The sequence below is a fragment of the Bombina bombina genome, chromosome 5 (assembly GCF_027579735.1).
Source record: "Bombina bombina isolate aBomBom1 chromosome 5, aBomBom1.pri, whole genome shotgun sequence".
Classification (NCBI taxonomy): Eukaryota; Metazoa; Chordata; class Amphibia; order Anura; family Bombinatoridae; genus Bombina; species Bombina bombina.
Genome location: NC_069503.1, coordinates 377,445,657 through 377,462,762, shown reverse-complemented (window position 1 = coordinate 377,462,762; position 17,106 = coordinate 377,445,657). Strand labels below are relative to the sequence as shown.

The window sequence follows — 17,106 nt, the reverse complement described above, 5'->3', positions numbered from 1 at the left end:
GTAACATACAACATTGCTTATCATGTCAAGTGATTATAGTCATTTGCATCATACATCAGGCTACCCAGACCCCTGACGCCAGTGACCCCTGTCATGCCCTAATGGGTTCTTGATTAGGCCCTGATTAGTATTATCTGTAATATGTTTACAGATTCCGGAACAAGCTGAATGTGTATGTTTTAGATTTAAATTCTACATAACAAAGGTAAAAGTTTTAATTCAGCTATAGGATGGTTTAATTGCACATTATGTTGCGGCAAAATAGGCCCAGGGAAAAGGTAAATAACTTTACCTACCTAAAATGTGAAATTTGATTTGTTGCCATGTAGGAGTGTTCACCCTTTCACTTCACTATACAGGACTGTGAGCCTTTGGAAAGAGTTAGGGAAATCATGGGCAGATTCATAACAACCATGGATCAGAGTCAGGAGTCACAGGTGTTATGTTGCCAGAGCTGGGCATCACATGGGCAGGGTCAGGGTGGTCCATTGGCTATGAAGTCTCCAGTAGAATTTTGTGAAACAGGACATTTATAGAAAATCTCATGTCTAGCTTCTATTTATACACATGACAGCAACGTTAAAAAAGAGAGAGAAAATCAAATCTCAAGATAGTTAGTTGGTCGGGATAGGCACCCCTCTCTCAGCATATGCACCAGCTTCTCCTTCCTCTCACAGAGCACCTTTTTCTTTAAAAAAAGTACTTAACTGATCCAACCTAAAGATAATTGCAAATGTTTGATTGACCCTAAAATCAAGCAGTTAAAGGGACACTCTAATCAAAATAAACTTGTATGATTCAGAAAGAGCATTCAGTTTTAAGATACTTTCTAATTTACTTCCATTACCAAATTTGCTGTCTTTTTATATTCAGACTTTCTGGGGAACAAGATCCTACTGAGCATGTGAATAAGGTCACAGGGTATACATATTCTAGTCTGTGATTGGCTGATGTCTGTCACATGATACAGGGGGCCGGAAAATGGGAGAAAAAATAAATGTATCAGAAAAGTAAATCTACTGCTTATTTGAAATTCAGAGTAAGTGTTAAATCATTGTCTTTTTATTATGCACTTGTTAATTATGCAATGCCGGCCCATTTTTGGTGAACAACCTGGGTTGTTCTTGCTGATTGGTAGATACAATGACCCACCAATAAGCAGGTCCTGCCCATCGTGCTGAACCAAAAATTGGCTGGTTCCTTAGCTAGGATGCCTTCTTTTTCAAATAAGGATAGCAAGAGAATGAAGAAAATTGGATAATAGGAGTAAATTAGAAAGTTGCTTAAAATTGCATGCTCTATCTGAATCACGAAAGAAACTATTTGGGTTCAGTGTCTCTTTAAGCACTATAAACTGTGAATGTCAAAACCAAAGTCTTTTAAGATGGCTGTCAATATTACATTGGTTTCAAGAAAGCTATTGTACCTGTGTAGTGTCATATCCCTTTGTTATGTGTAGTCATGTCATCAGTTTATAAAAAAAAAGTGTCTTCCTATATCATTTAGCTTCACATAGCTTTATTTTAGTAATAGTTTCAATAGTACCTCTTAATGTGCTGTTTAAAAAAAAATGTCATCTTTTTAACCCAGATCTGATGGACTGCAAATAATTGTGAAAATTTACCATATTGTATGGGTGTTTTTATATTTAAAGGGACATTACACTCAAAATAAAATCTCAACTAAAATCTTTAATTATATATAGAAAATAAACTACACAGTGGACTTTTTTCATTTATTTTACCCTTTTTTTCCTGCTGCCTCAGAGAGGCTGTAATGTATCATGCACACTTGCTGACGTATACTCTGCATATACAAATATAAGGACATCACACGTATTGTCTAAGTGTACACTGTTGTGTCTTTTCCAGATGATGTACCAGGTTTATCTGCTGTTTGCCTCTCTTCTCTGCACGACCTTCCAGCTCAGCTCCATGATCTGTACCAACAGGGCTTCACTGTCGCAGCCATACACCCTTTTGTTCAGCCTACTGGGAAGGAACAAATCCCTCTGGAACACATCTACAGAGCAGTGCTCATCAAGAAAACAGAAAGGTAGACAAATGCTCAGTACATTAACCTCCAGACCATTTAATATTTATGTGAACAAATGCACGAAGCAGACAGTGTTTCAGCTCCAGAATTCAGTTGGTTCCAGCAGCTGTTGTGGTTTGGTTGGTGAATGAAGTCAGAATTCTTTACAACATTTTTATTTACCGAGTTCAAACCTCAGTACACTTTTACTTCTCTACAATATCTTCTATTTGATATGTTTTTTATATAATAGGCTTCTAAAGCAAGTTCCTCCTCTTCTTGAGTAAATAACCATTGATGCACATCATGTTGCATCATTTTGTAGAAAATAAACCATATTTATTCACATTTTTGTGCTGATATGGAAAATGATTTAAATCGTTGCTGTTAATTAAACTGGTAATTTGTAACTGTTTATATACATCTAAACCACAAAATCAATATCAGACCATATCCTGGTTGATTAACCCCTATTGTAGCTGATACCTATGTCACTGTCCTAAATAAGGTGGTTGATACTTATTGCTTAGAATACCAGGAGCATCAGCGTTTATCAACATTTTAAACATTCAAAACAAAAAGTCTTGAATTCAACAAATGAATTGACGAAATAAAATGCTGTCAAACCAAGCTCGCTCTCCTGGGACCATACCTAGCGTAGAGAGAGGCTAATCAAGGCCAGGTTTAGCACATGGAGATGATGCAATTGCCCAGGTCAACAGCTGTTCCTTCTCTTAAAAGGACATTAATCCTTTTTTGTTTTTGCACACAAAATGGTGCTTGTCCCATGCTCCCTAGGAAGTGAAAAGTCAATTTTTTAAACATGCAAACTCTGGTTTAGGTCATTTGCGGCATTTTGAAAACCTAAACTACTGAATTTGCCTTTTAGCCTTTGTCGCTGGTCGTCAAGAGGTTAATATATATTCATGTAACATGTTTAACTGCCGCTCTTTCATACACTCGGTAGATTTATATGTGCCACAGGCTATTGGAGGATATTTCTGCACAAATACACATGCAGACTGGCTTATAATTTCTGTAAACATTATGGTAATTTATTAGCAATACACATGTATTCAGCAAAGAGTTTAAAGGGACACTGAACACAATTTTTTTCTTTCGTGATTCAGATAGAGCATGCAATTTTAAGCAACTTTCTAATTTACTCCTGTTATCAAAATTTCTTCATTCTCTTGGTATCTTTAATTTAACAGCAAGAATGTAAGTTTATATGCCGGCCCATTTGTGGTGAACAACCTGGGTTCTTGCTGATTGGTGGATTGATTTAGCCGACCAATAAACAAGCGTTGGACCAAAAAAATAACTTAGATGCAAATAAAGATAGCAAACTGATATATTGATAAAAGGAGTAAATTAGAAAGTTGCTTAAAATTGAATGCTCTATCTGAATCAGTAAAGAAAAAAAATTGGGTTCAGTGTCCCTTTAAGTTAATTGCTTTACAGACATTTTTACACGTGTTTTCTTAGTCACAACTGTTAATGTCACAAACAAAATCACTTTAAGACACCACATTTCAGCATATTAAATAGATAGTAAAGTCAAAAACTAAACTTTTATAATTCAAACAGGGCATTCATTTTTTTAGACAACTTTCCTATTTACATATGATCTAATTTGCTTTGTTCTCTTGGGTTCCTTTGTTAAAATACATATACCTAGGTAGACTCGGAAGCAGCAAGGCACTACTGGGAGCTAGCTGTTAATTGATGGCTGCACATATATGCCTCTTGTCATTGGCTCATCCATTGTGTTTGGCAAGCTCCCATTATGCATTGTTAGTAAGATAAGATAATGAAATAAATTTGATATCAGACGTAAATTGGAATGTTTAAATCTAAATCATGAAACAAAAAATGTGGGTTTCATGTCCCTTTAATATAATAATTTGCTGCTTGGTGAACTGACAATAGTGTAACACTATTTGTATGAGTGGTAGCTGATTAGGATTCCTTGCTAATAATTAGGTTTGAACGTAACCATGTGCATATTATTATAATATCTGTTAACAACTATACCTTTAAAATACAGTCCATCAAAAATGCCAGTGGCCATAAGGACGTATATGTTTTTAGTTTTTCAAGAAACTGTAAAATAATGTGTGTTAGTAATGCTGGGTGTGGTGACCTACAGCAAGAACAAAAGGGCCAATATCACAAGTGGAACGCCAAAATATTATAGATATTGGGGTCAATCACAATATATTGACTGAGATCTTTTGCAGCTCTTTCTCTGCCCTAAAAGGCCACTTATCATTTCAACTCAAACACAATAGCAGGTTTATGGCTATTTTCCGTACCCACAATCGTGTCTTCAGCTCACAGATTAAAACACTATTTTTACATGGAGCTGAAAACTTGATAATAAATCTACCACCCACTATCTCTTTCCCTGGATATTCAGGTTACCTCAGGAGAATAAAAATAGAAAGAAGCAAGAAAATCAAAGTAACCTGCTAATAAAGTGGGATATTAGTGAGACATAGTGTGCAGATTAAAAGTAAGGAAGACCCCATAGCGTAATGTTTTAAATTTCTCTAGTCTGCAATTTTATTTACTTTTTTCTTACCCATAAATAAAAGTTATATTTAAAATGACTTACTATCAATCTGTGTTAGCTACATACTTTACAGCCTCTCTTTTTGGCTTAGAAAAAGCAATCTGAGTAACCATTATGTAGATTATAGAGCTCTGGGTAAATTTACTAACATTTATTTTTATTTTTGACAAGGTAACCACAAGAGAATATTATTCATCTATATCCATTTCTCTCTTTTTCTTTTTGTGTTCAATGACTATATTGTCACTTTTAATGTTTTAAAAGTTTTGTTTTTAGAATATTTACATTAACTGATTTAAGCGTTTTCTGGTTTGGCATTATCTACATCTGAAAACTAGAAAAAGATTACGGGTTTCTATTGAGGGGTTTATTAGATCTTCTTTTATTGGATTTTAACAGTTCTGAAATTGTAAAGCGTGAAACCGCTCCCTTGCGATATTGTATCAGCAAAAATGTTCAAATAAGATTGTTCCTTTGTGAGCGTGTTTTTAACCCCTTAATGACACACGTTGTACAGGGTACGTCATACACAAACTGGTCGTTAAAGACCAACGACGTACCCTGTACGTCGTTTGGGGTTTAAAGCGGCTGGAAGCGATCCTGAGCAGCTACACGACAGAAAAATGGGGTTATAATAAATAAAATAGGAAAAATGCGCAAATTTAATCAGAAACTGGGACAGCTGCCAGTACCTAAAATGGCCACAAATAGGAATTGGGGGAGCTTAAGAGAGCTGTTTGGGGGGGGGGGGATCATGGAGGTTGGGGGGAGCCTACAGTGCAGAAACTATTTATTTATTTATTTTAGAAAAATGCTTAAAAAAAAAAGAAGCTTATTTTCGTACTGGCAGACATTCTGCCAGTACTTAAGGTGGCAGTGACAATTGTAGGATGGGGGAGGGAATAGAGCTGTTTGTGAGGGATCAGGGGGTGGGAAGTGTCAGGTGGGAGACTGATCTCTACGCTAAAGCTAAAATTAACCCTACAAGCTACCTAATTAACCCCTTCACTGCTGGGCATAATACAAGTGTGGTGCACAGCGACATTTAGCTGCCTTCTAATTATCAAAAAGTAACGCCAAAGCCATATATGTCTGCTATTTCTGAACAAAGGGGATCCCAGAGAAGCATTTACACCATTTGTGACATAATTGCACAAGCTGTTTGTAAATAATTTCAGTGAGAAACCTAAAGTTTGGGAAAAAGTTAGCAATTTTTTTTTTATTTGATTGCATTTGGCGGTGAAATGGTGGCATGAAATATACCTAAATGGGCCTAGATCAATACTTTGGGTTGTCTACTAAAAAAAAATATATACATGTAAAGGGATATTCAGGGATTCCTTACAGATATCAGTGTTACAACATAACTATCGCTAATTTTGAAATATCAAAGTGCTACTTGTATTTATTGTCCTATAACTTGCAAAAAACATGTAAACATTGGGTATTTCTAAACTCAGGAAAAAAATTAGAAACTGTTTAGCATGGTTGTTTTTTGTTGGTTTTAGATGTGTATCAGATTTTGGGGGTCAAACATAATGATATCTTTAAAAAGTCCATTTAATGGTGAGAAAAACAGTATCTAATATGTGTGGGTACAGTAAATGAGTAAGAGGAAAATTACAGCTAAACACAAACACAGCAGAAATGTAAAAATAGCCCTGGTCCTTAAGGGTAAGAAATTGAAAAATGGCCTTGTCCTTAAGGGGTTAAAAGGGAATGCACCTAGATGAATATGCTTTCAAAGGAAATTGCACCTTCATAAACACAAACTCCAAACACGTTTATGGCAGTGCGTTTTACAGTTCAATAATGTAGGCATGAGCCCTGTAAAACGCGCTGTTAATGTTTTGCGCTCATATTACAAGTTATTTTTTATTAATTGAGACATATTCTACATTTTACAGATATATTTTGGATTGCGCTCGGGCACAACACTTATAATACGACTGCAATGCGTATGCTAATAGTGTACACTCTGCCCTATTTATTACAAGTATAGGACACACTAAAAAAGTTTCGGCTGCATGAAGAGGGTTAAAAAATGTAACCATCCACTTGTAGTGCCAGATTGTGCGCTATTTATTGCTCTCCACTTTTAGTCTAGCCCAAAATAATTTAACCTTCTCTGCCCCTATAGCTCTAGTATAAGCTTTTAGAATAATATCATGTTCTTTATGAGACTACACTGGCTGTGGGAACACTTTGAAGCAGCCTACTGTGGTAGTTTTCTTTGATTAACCTTCAGCTACAATTGTATATTTAGTCTCTCTGAGAACCACAAACTGTGCTATTTGAATATTAATCACCTTATTACAGTGACCTATAGTTTCAATAACTGTCATCTGGAAAATATTACTGTAGTTTTCTCCAACTTGTGGTGAAACCGTCATTGTGAAATTATTTGTTAAAAAAGAAATGTGATATATTTAAAGGGATATGTCACAAGAGGAGAGAAGGGAAAGAGGTGATATGATGGCAACAAGGGGTCATGAGCTCAAGCTAAAGGGTAGTAGATTCAGGAGTAATTTGAGGAAGCACTTCTTTACAGAAAGAGTGATTGATTTATGGAATAAACTTCCTCAAGAGGTAGTAATGACAAACACTGAGGGGGACTTTAAAAATGCCTGGGACAAGCATAAGGCTATCCTACGAACTAGATAAGTTTATACTGTTAGGTAATATTGGGCAGACTTGCTGGGCCTATGGCTCTTATCTGCCGTCAATATCTGTGAAACAATGATTCATGGCTTTATTGTTGATATTTTAGCACTATTTTTGCTTGGTTTGTAGTTTCATAGTTTCATGTTCTAAAGCTAAACAGAAAGTCTGGGTTGTGTTTTGGAGCCAAATTTTCTCAGTGATTTGCCATTTAACTAAGGAATTAATTTTGTTTGTATTAATATTTGCCATATGTGTAAATTGTAACACCTTGTGCCTAGAGAACACTGTGCTATAATGTTTTCTATGGCAATATGGCTGAGTTGTGAACAAACTGATATATTTTTAGTGTTTAAAGGGACAGTCAACACCCGGCAGAACTTAATACCATCATTTAGATCCTCAGAATAAGATGCGCCTGCACCACCTCCCATGTTAATTACCTCTAACGATATGGAGTAATCGTCCACAGCACATACGTTTTTCAGCTGTAGACATGGCCGCCAAACTCCACCCAACGTAACGTAATATGTTTCTTTTTAAAATAAACAGCCAATCAGAATAGAATCCTCAGTCGGATTCTTTACCCGCGGTCACGGTGATTCCCAGCAGCAGTTCAAATTTCTGCTTGAGAGCGGACAGGAATTTCTAATGTGCATGCGCATTATTAAGAACATGAACGAGCATTGAGTTCTTTAGAGAAGGGGGATGAAGGAAGAGGGGGAGGAGTTTGGTGGCCATGTCTACAGCTGAAAAATGTATGTGTTGTAGATAATTACTCCATATCGTTAGAGGTATTTAACATGGGAGGTGGTGCAGGCCCATCTTATTCTGAGTATCTAATGACGCTATTTAGTTCTGCCGGGTGTTGACTGTCCCTTTAGAACATTACATGGCTAACCTACATTTTTTTTGTCCTGTGTGATGTGCACCACACTATAAATTCCCTTGAACGTTTTGCCTTATGACTCACCTGAGCAAAATCTCAGAATGTCTAGTAAATTATACATTTTGGAGAAATAATATGAAATTCATCAGTAATTAATCTGACTAAAAGGTCCATTATAGTGGAAAAAGGACATGCTGTTATTCAGAAAATAATGTTATTTTAGAACTAGTGAATATGGAAGCATATGTTTTTAACCTCTGCAAATAAGTAAATTACCTCTTGGGATCTGCAGAGAACTTCTGGTCCAGAGTAGACATAGCAAATCAGCAGCAGTGGAACTCCTGCTGCTGATTAGGTGACGGCAACTTAAAGGGACATAAAACAGTTTGAACTAACATAAGTTTCGCCAAAGCTTATCTACAAAACGATTTCTATTTTAACCCCAATTAACCCCTTTAATTCAGGCATAGTTTTGTTTGCAGCAAGCTTCCCCCCTGGGCATTTCCATATATGGAAGGTGCTATCCAGGCCAAATCTTATGCAGAATGCACTCGTGCACGGTAGGGGGTGGAGTCACATGGCACCTGACTAAGGCAGCGCACAGTATAATGCTGAAGCTTTCACAAATCAATTTTCTTCATTCTCTTGGTATCTTTATTTGAAACAGCAAGAATGTAAGCTTAGGAGCTGGCCCATTTTTGGTTCAGCACCTGGGTAGCGCTTGCTGATTGGTGTCTAATCAGCAAGTGCTACCCAGGTGCTGAAGCAAAAATGGACCAGCTCCTAAGCTTACATTCTTGCCTTTTCAAATAAAGATACCAAGAGAACGAAGAAAAATTGATAATTGGAATAAATCAGAAAGTTGCTTGAAATTGTATGCTCTATCTGAATCACTAAAGTTTAATTTTGACTAGACTATTCCTTTAACTATGTGTCTAATCCATTTTGCAGGGATTAAACGCACAGCATTGCAAGTTCTCTAATGTTAAAATTACTTGCTTTAACAATTTAAATCGTGTTTATATGTAAGAATATCTATTTATTATATTAAACTTGAATAAAACAGATTTTTCATGTTTTCAGATATTTAAGTGGAAAGGACTCCAAAGTATATATACCTATGTATATACGTTTACATATGTATGTACATACATAAATACACATATGAACACATAAATACATATGTATGTGTGTGTATGTATGTATGTGTATATATATATATATATATATATATATATATATATATTTAGACATGTATTTGTATATACATCGTAGCCATTTCCATTCAAATACCTTGTCATATACCATTTATCTTTTAACCCTTATAACATTTATATTCATAATTTATATTAGATAGTGTATATATAAGTGCAACACTTTTTATAGCGATGCAGAATTCAGATTATTATAGCCTATGGTGAATAAATAATCTTGATTTTATGGCAAGACAGGAGGCTAATATTTTGCATCAAATCTTTACTGAATCCAAACAGCAGCAAACAAAACATACAGAGAAAAAAATAATAACAGCATAGTAACAACACTGCACCAATCAGCAGAATCTGTTGGCGCTCTACAAATACCTGATAATAATAATAAAATAATAACACTTTATTTGAATGTATTTATGTTGTGTTTGGTCATTTTTTTTTATTAGCCCTAACCCTTTATGCGAGGACTTCAGTCACGCTTAGTTTGCGCTCACGTGGGACAGATATGTGGCAGAGTTAGGCTTGTAAACTCTGCAGCGTGCACTTCCAATTCTTACAAGTGGAAAACCCACAATTGTCACACCAGATTATAGGTAAAGGAGGCCAAACCCCCCCCCCCCCCCACAAATAAAACATGTATAGTGCAAAGTTATTTTACTGCGTATTATAACACATTTTCTATTACTAGAACAGAAGTGCTTCATGCCCCTTTAATATTATTCTTAATAAGTTATAATGATTTATGACATTAGAAATGTATCACTTTCTAGCAGTCCAGCTGATAACTGGCAAAACTAAACGGTTTCTTAATATTGTTTCTTTTTAAGCCCACTTATGAACAGAGTAACTTTATCCCATCCTGTTTTTGAAACATTAAAGCAAGGTTTACTAAATGGGAAAAACTGTGACACTGTCTCATTTTAGTTATTTTCTGGGTATATAAAGCTGTCACTTCTCATGAGATGTAATTTTGAAGTCTAAGCTGAAGAGCTGTTTAACCATCAATATCAGCCTCTGGTAATTAAAAAATAGCAGTTCTTTATTAGTATCTAATCTTCCAGCTGAATCCTGCTGAAAATAATAACAATGCAGAGTATATCAGGAATAGTCTGCTTAAGCTTATTGTTTATCTCAGCGCTCTAATATTCAATATGAGCCAAAATTCTAATCTCACAGTTAAACTCATTCATTAATCATTCTCCTTCTCTGTAAAAATTGATGATAATTTAAACCAGTATAGAAATCACTGAGCTTAAACAATTCATTAGTACTGCGGCTTTGATAGATGTTATTGATAAGTACCACAACCCTTCTCCTTTCTGATGTTGAAAAGCATCAGTAATGGAATCATATTTTTTAGAAAAAGCTATACACAAATCAATCACAAATGACGACACATGATTAACAGATAAGAACCATTGGACCAACAAGTCTGCTCAAAAAGCCCTACAATTATATGCTAATTTAGTTAGTAGGATAGCCGTATGCTTTCCCAGGCATTCTTGAATCCTCCGTCAGTGTTTTTCCTCATTACCTCTGATGGAAGTTTATTCCATAAATTAACCAGCCTTTCTGTGAAGTTTCCGCAAATTACTCCTAAACCTAAAACCCTTCAGCTTGAGATCATGACCCCTTGGTCTGGAATAGTTTTTTTTTTAATGAAAAATACTCACAGCATCAGCTTTGTTAAGCCCCTTAATATACTTTAAAGATTCTATCATATCACCTCTTTTCCTTCTCTCAGCTACACCTATTTAGGTCATTGAACCTTTCCTGGTAAGTTTTTTTTTTTTAGCCATGTTCCATTTTAGTAGTCCTCCTATGAACTGATCCCAATTTATTTATATTCCTCTGGATCTTTGGCCTCCAAAACTACATAATACTCGAGATGTACTCAAGATTAGGCCTAACTGGTGATCTATACAGTGGCATAAGAACCTTTCTAGTTCTGCTGCAAATACCTCTACCAATACAACCAAGAATTCTACTGGCCTTTCTTGCGCAATACTATATTGCTTACCCACATTCAAATCATCTGAAATAATAATTCATGAATCCTGTTCCTTTATTCAAAAAAGTCAGTGAAGGGTCATTGCATCTGTAGTAAACCTTTGCATTTTTCTTTTCTTAATACAGATTTTTGCACTTTAGATCCCAGTCATTTGTCCAATCCTACAATTTTTTTTTATATATCACTTTTCATTTGGTCCATTTCCCCTGGAATATACATTTTTGTATCATCTGCAGACATACCTTCCCCTGTAGCTCTTTGCTGATATTGCAGATAGATATGTTAAACAAAAAAAGGCCCCAGAACTGACCCCTGAGGAACACCACTAGCAACTGCCCTTTCTGTTGAATGCACTCCAAATATTAAGGCACTCTGTCATCTATCCTTAAGCCAGTATCCTACATATGACTAAGAACTTATTGCAGGTTTGAAACGTTGTTCGTGGTGTTTTTTGTACTTATGGACCCTGCCTAAAAAAAATTAAAGTTTTTTTTTTTTTTTTAATTGGAGGCCCGAAAAGTTTAACTTTTGCAGTATCCTACCCAACATCCAATTACATCAAATGCTTTGCTGAAATTTAGATACGCTACTCTACATCTACTGTTCCACCCTGGTCTAACACTTTAGTTACATAATGAAATAAGTCAATCTGATAATTCTGACATGATCTTCCTGAAACAAAAACTTGCTGTTTTAGGTCCTCTAAATTGTTGGTCTTTATATAAGTCATATTTCAAGAGCAGAATATTAGCACTCTGGTGCATTAACATTGCACAAGCTTAATCAATAGCTTAACTATTATTGTGCTCCAAAGTTATTTTTTTATAACTTTAATGATAGTCTAGGGTGCGCTAACATCTTCATATCAGATAGCTCAAGTCTCCCATATAATATGAGGGTGCACAGTAAAATTAATGTTGGATATCATTCAAGCTCTAAGTCGACAATGCGCTAACAAAGTAGTCGAGTTCTTCGTGTTGTTCTGTGCTATACTAGTGCTCAGTAAAAAGGTTTCAACTGCGCTAAGATGTTCTTTTAAGCATCCAAAATGTAAATGCACTAGCATCTAGACCACAAAGCTAAAGTTTGGAGTTCAGATGTTATCATTTGCCTATACATACAGAAAGAGAAACGTCCTACTAGGAATGAACAACAGCCCAGTAGCTTGTTCTATGGCCTGGTTACCCCCCCAATTGTGCTTTTCACAAAAAACTTTCTTATATCAGTCTAATCCTGCCTAACAAGGTAATTCCAGTCCCAAAATACCAGGCAATCCTCCTCTGAACAAGGAACATGGCAACCCCAGACAATCGTTTTGGCCTTCTTTGGGCCTCATCAGTTACATGCAGACATATTCCCCATTTGCCTATTTAAAGCATAGTCCTCATTTGCCTATTTAGAGCAATTTGCTGAACTCCCAAAAGTGTAATATCTTTATTCTGTATTGTGTTCTGTCATGACATGACACAACATCCCATACTAATCTACACCCACTTGGAGTGTTATGGACTTCCTGAAGCCAAAAGTCTATATTATCTCTTCCACCTTTCATTCTCATATTCCTAACATTTCAGGGTTAGGTGAAAAGGAGCTTAACTTGTGTAGTCTTTGAGGTGACTTCTTCATAGTGTTAAAGTGGCTTTGGGTGGTCCTTTGATGGGGTCTGCATAGTTTGGGGGCAGCCTTTTACGTATCTAATTGACTTTTGGGCAATCTAGGGCAAGTTTTGGGTAACTAGGACATAGCCAGAGAAAAGAGAGACAGTTACAGTAAGCTGGGTGGGGAAAATAGAGTTATAGGTAGGTGGTCCATGGTTTCACTTATCCCTGACATTTATAAGACAGGGAGAGCTGTGGCATGGGGCAGCAAGCATAGCTTCCAAATCATCACTATCTCACAAAATGCTGCTTGGGATGATCCCAAGGGAAAGTTATGCAGTAGTGTATCTGTTTAGCCTCAGATTTACACTTTCTAAGGATAAGGTATCAATATTTGTTATTTTTAATAAATAGAAGGGAGTAAAGTGACCCTCAGTACCAGCTTCTCATATTGTGGGACCCATGACTAGTTTTCTGCAGCCAAGTGCATAGGCATTTCTGTAGCTAAAAGTATGTTGTGCAGTATTTTGTTAAAAAAAATTGTAGTATTTTGTACAATTTATTATTATTATTTTTTGCAGCAGCATTTTGTACAATTTAAGATTGGAAGGAAAAGCTGAGCTTTGGTTATCTGTCAATGTAAATTTTACAGTTTCATCTATGAAAAAATGACATCCATAAAGGAAAATGCAGCAAGTCATAATAAATCTGCTTCTCTATTTTTCAGTTCACACAACCGAAGCAGAGTATTGACAAATGGCTATCTGTGTATGAATGCTATTCATTCTGTTTCGGTTCTCTATAAATTTATGGCCCTATAGTAATTGCGTATCGGTAGTTTGCTGCATTGTCCTTGAGTATTTAAATTACATTTCCAAAAATGACACTACTGGATCTGATTGATTTAAGGTGAACTAGCTGAGTCGCTTCCTTCATACATGAAACGTTTAGTTTGTAGGTGTTTATACAAATGCATTGCTCTTATTCCGAGTCCTTTTGGATCAATGAAATCAAATACAGCTTCACCCTTCTTATGCAATCTTTGGTCATGTAGCAGCCTACCTCTATGGGTGATGTGGTGAGAAGAGTGTGGCTGTGTGTTTTTCATTACTGCTCTCTCTCTAAGCACAGAATGTGCATTAGTAGAGTGAAATACAAAACAGCACATTTCTCTCACCGCTACTTATGATATGATATACAAAGCACTGCAGGCACACATTTAGTCACATGATGGAATTCCTGTCCACATGTGCTTACAGTTGTGTATACATGTGTGTGCAGCAGTAGATATATATATATATATATATATATATATATATATATATATATATACATACATACACAGTATATATATATATATATATATACACAGTATATATATATATATATATATATATTGTATGTATATATATACTGTATGTATGTATGTGTATGTGTATATATATATATATATATATATATATATATATATATATATATATATATATATATATATACATAAAAGCTTATTACCTCCAAATGAAATGTAATTTGCTTGAGTACAAATATTACTTATTTCCCTTTATTATTTACATGCTATATATGAGCTGATTTGATTGACTAATAGAATTGGAGAGTTACATCTTAGCTGGCCTAGTACAATGTAAACTTTTAATTTCTGATCTTATATCTAGTTGACGATTAACCTTATAAAATGAACATTTACAATATAATTTACCTTTCCAAAGGGGATTTTAACTTAGCTAACAAGAGATTAAAGAGTGGTCCAACATACACTTCATAGATCTTTATTCTTGTATGTTGTGGGATCTTATGGGTAGTGAAGTCTGCCCTACCGCAGCTTCCCCACCAGAGAGCTCCATCACAGTTGTCTCCACCCAACCCGACCCACAACACACCTGTGACCCTTGTGGTCCTGTCCCCCTCACCCTCCTATCTCAGAAAGCTTCTGGGATATGTTGGGATGTATATATAGATATATGTATGTATGAAACATCTCAATTTAACAATGTTGAAAGTAATTTATTTTGAATCCAAAAAATGTATACAACTTTTTTTCGTGATTTGAAACTAATGGGCAGTGCATGCAAGTGCACATCTCATCTCATTGACTACCCCAGCTGTATTAGTAGATAGTGACATGGTCCGCAGCATAATACAAATAATAATAATAATGCTGTTTCATAACAGGAACATCAGTTTTAAAAAAAAAATAAGATTGTCCTCTAGATGCAACAAACAAAGAACATTGCTGTCTCTGAGGAAAGCATAAAAAATTGTTCTAAATTGGAAGCAAATGCTGCACCGTGCATACCATGCATTAAAGAAGCGCTGGAATCCCAACCTGCCCACGATATAATGACTTCAGGACTCAAAGTGCCACATCCAGCTGCTATTAGTTTACATTTTTCACAGCGGAACTGCAAACAGCTGAGACTGAAACTGTGCTTTATTATATATTGTTAAGTATTTGTATAGTTTATTTGCCGGTTGTGTGGGCACCCTCAGTGACTACAGATGTTGAAAAATTAAAGTGAATTGGTTGAGTATTTTTGATTTATTAAAGGACACTAAACTCCTGGTAATTTCAAGATTTTCTTGCTGTCTTGCAATAAATTAATACAACCCTATTCCTGGCTTAGTTGGAGGAGGCAGTCTTGGTGTCAAATAGACAAGGCTAGCCACAGTCATTATGTTAGATGAACGCCTTCACATAAGGCAAATGGTGGGTGGAGTTTTGAATAACAATTGCATCAAGGAAACCTTTAATTTGTTTTAAAAAGGTTCAGACTTGGCTAACTTGTTATTCTATAATAAAGGGATATTAAACAGTATGAGGTTATAATATAAAATGTTTAATTATGTGTAGATATAAAGTAATGGGGGCCGCCATGTTTGAACCTAAAGTGAATGTAAACTTGAGCGTCATAGGATAGAATTTAAAAAAATAGTTATACTTTCATTCATCAAATTGGTAATATATCCAGATCTTCTGAGATTTTTAGCTTTTAATGCTATAACCATAAGTGCCGTTCTTCTGCCCACCATAGTCAATTGATCGACAGATTACGAATCTGCAATCCACTCATCGTTATTTCCCTCCCCGGGCCGTGACGTTTGTGCACAGGGGCTGAACGCCCCAGGGGGAAGCACGATTAGTGGATTGCAGATTTGTCTTCATGATAAAGAAAAATAGGAACAGAAATAAAACAGGCAATACAAGAGACTGTCCAAAAAAGGACCCCACACAGCTTTGTTGGCACAAATATAGATAGAGAACTAGTTCAAACATGGCTGTACCCATTGCTTTATAGAAACTAAAGTAATTTATAGAAGCTAATCCTTTACATTTATATTTTCAATATTTAAGCAACTAATGTAATTGTAAAGATGCACCTACATAGTATTCTAAGGCTAATCTTTGCTTTGTATACATAATTATGTGTAGCATGTATTTAATGTTCAACATCCCTTTAAGAACAGAAATGTCTTGTAATTTACAAGGTGTTGTAACATTTTCTAATTAGAGAAGCACACTTCTCAAGGTTAACCCTGCTACACATCTTTCCCTAATTGGCTTTATCAGATAACAGCTGTAAAACAACAAATTATACTATTATTATCACCTATCTGTCTATGTACTGCCAGGGTGTCCAGCCTAAACATACAGAAAACATCAATAAGTACCCCAAGCAAAAATAAGAGGAGGCGTCACTGGTCTTGTGAGTAATACACAATTTAATATAAATTTATACATTCAATTGTTTATTACTCGCAGTAGCAAGTGACACCTCCTCTTATTTTTGTTTTGGTACCAATGGATGTGTTACACGCGCACTGCAAGCTTCAGACTGGGGTGTTTGCACGTGCTATTAGCTTATTCTATTTGGGGGGTGTCTGCTTATGCTGAAGTATTTATCCTTTTCCTGAGAACTTCTGTATACAGTACAGTACAGAGTACAGCGCTACACAGTCATTTACACACAGTGCACACTTATGTACATGTGACCTCTGTTTACTGCAAATGTGATCTGGAAAATAAACGAGATTGTTTTTAACAAGATTATGCTTTTAAATTTAATTAATTATGTTATTATTTTCTGAGCTGTTTTTTTTTTTTTTTT

At 35.6% G+C, this 17,106-nt stretch overlaps 1 protein-coding gene across 1 annotated transcript in view; it reads left to right on the top strand.

Moving 5' to 3' along the window:
* Nucleotides 1–17,106, top strand: part of RFTN1 (raftlin, lipid raft linker 1) — an 885,191-nt gene that overhangs the window by 302,124 nt on the left and 565,961 nt on the right. Inside the window, exon 3 of the mRNA XM_053714209.1 lies at nt 1,872–2,055. Coding sequence (XP_053570184.1) covers nt 1,872–2,055 — 184 coding nt within the window. The remainder of the gene's footprint in view (nt 1–1,871; nt 2,056–17,106) is intronic.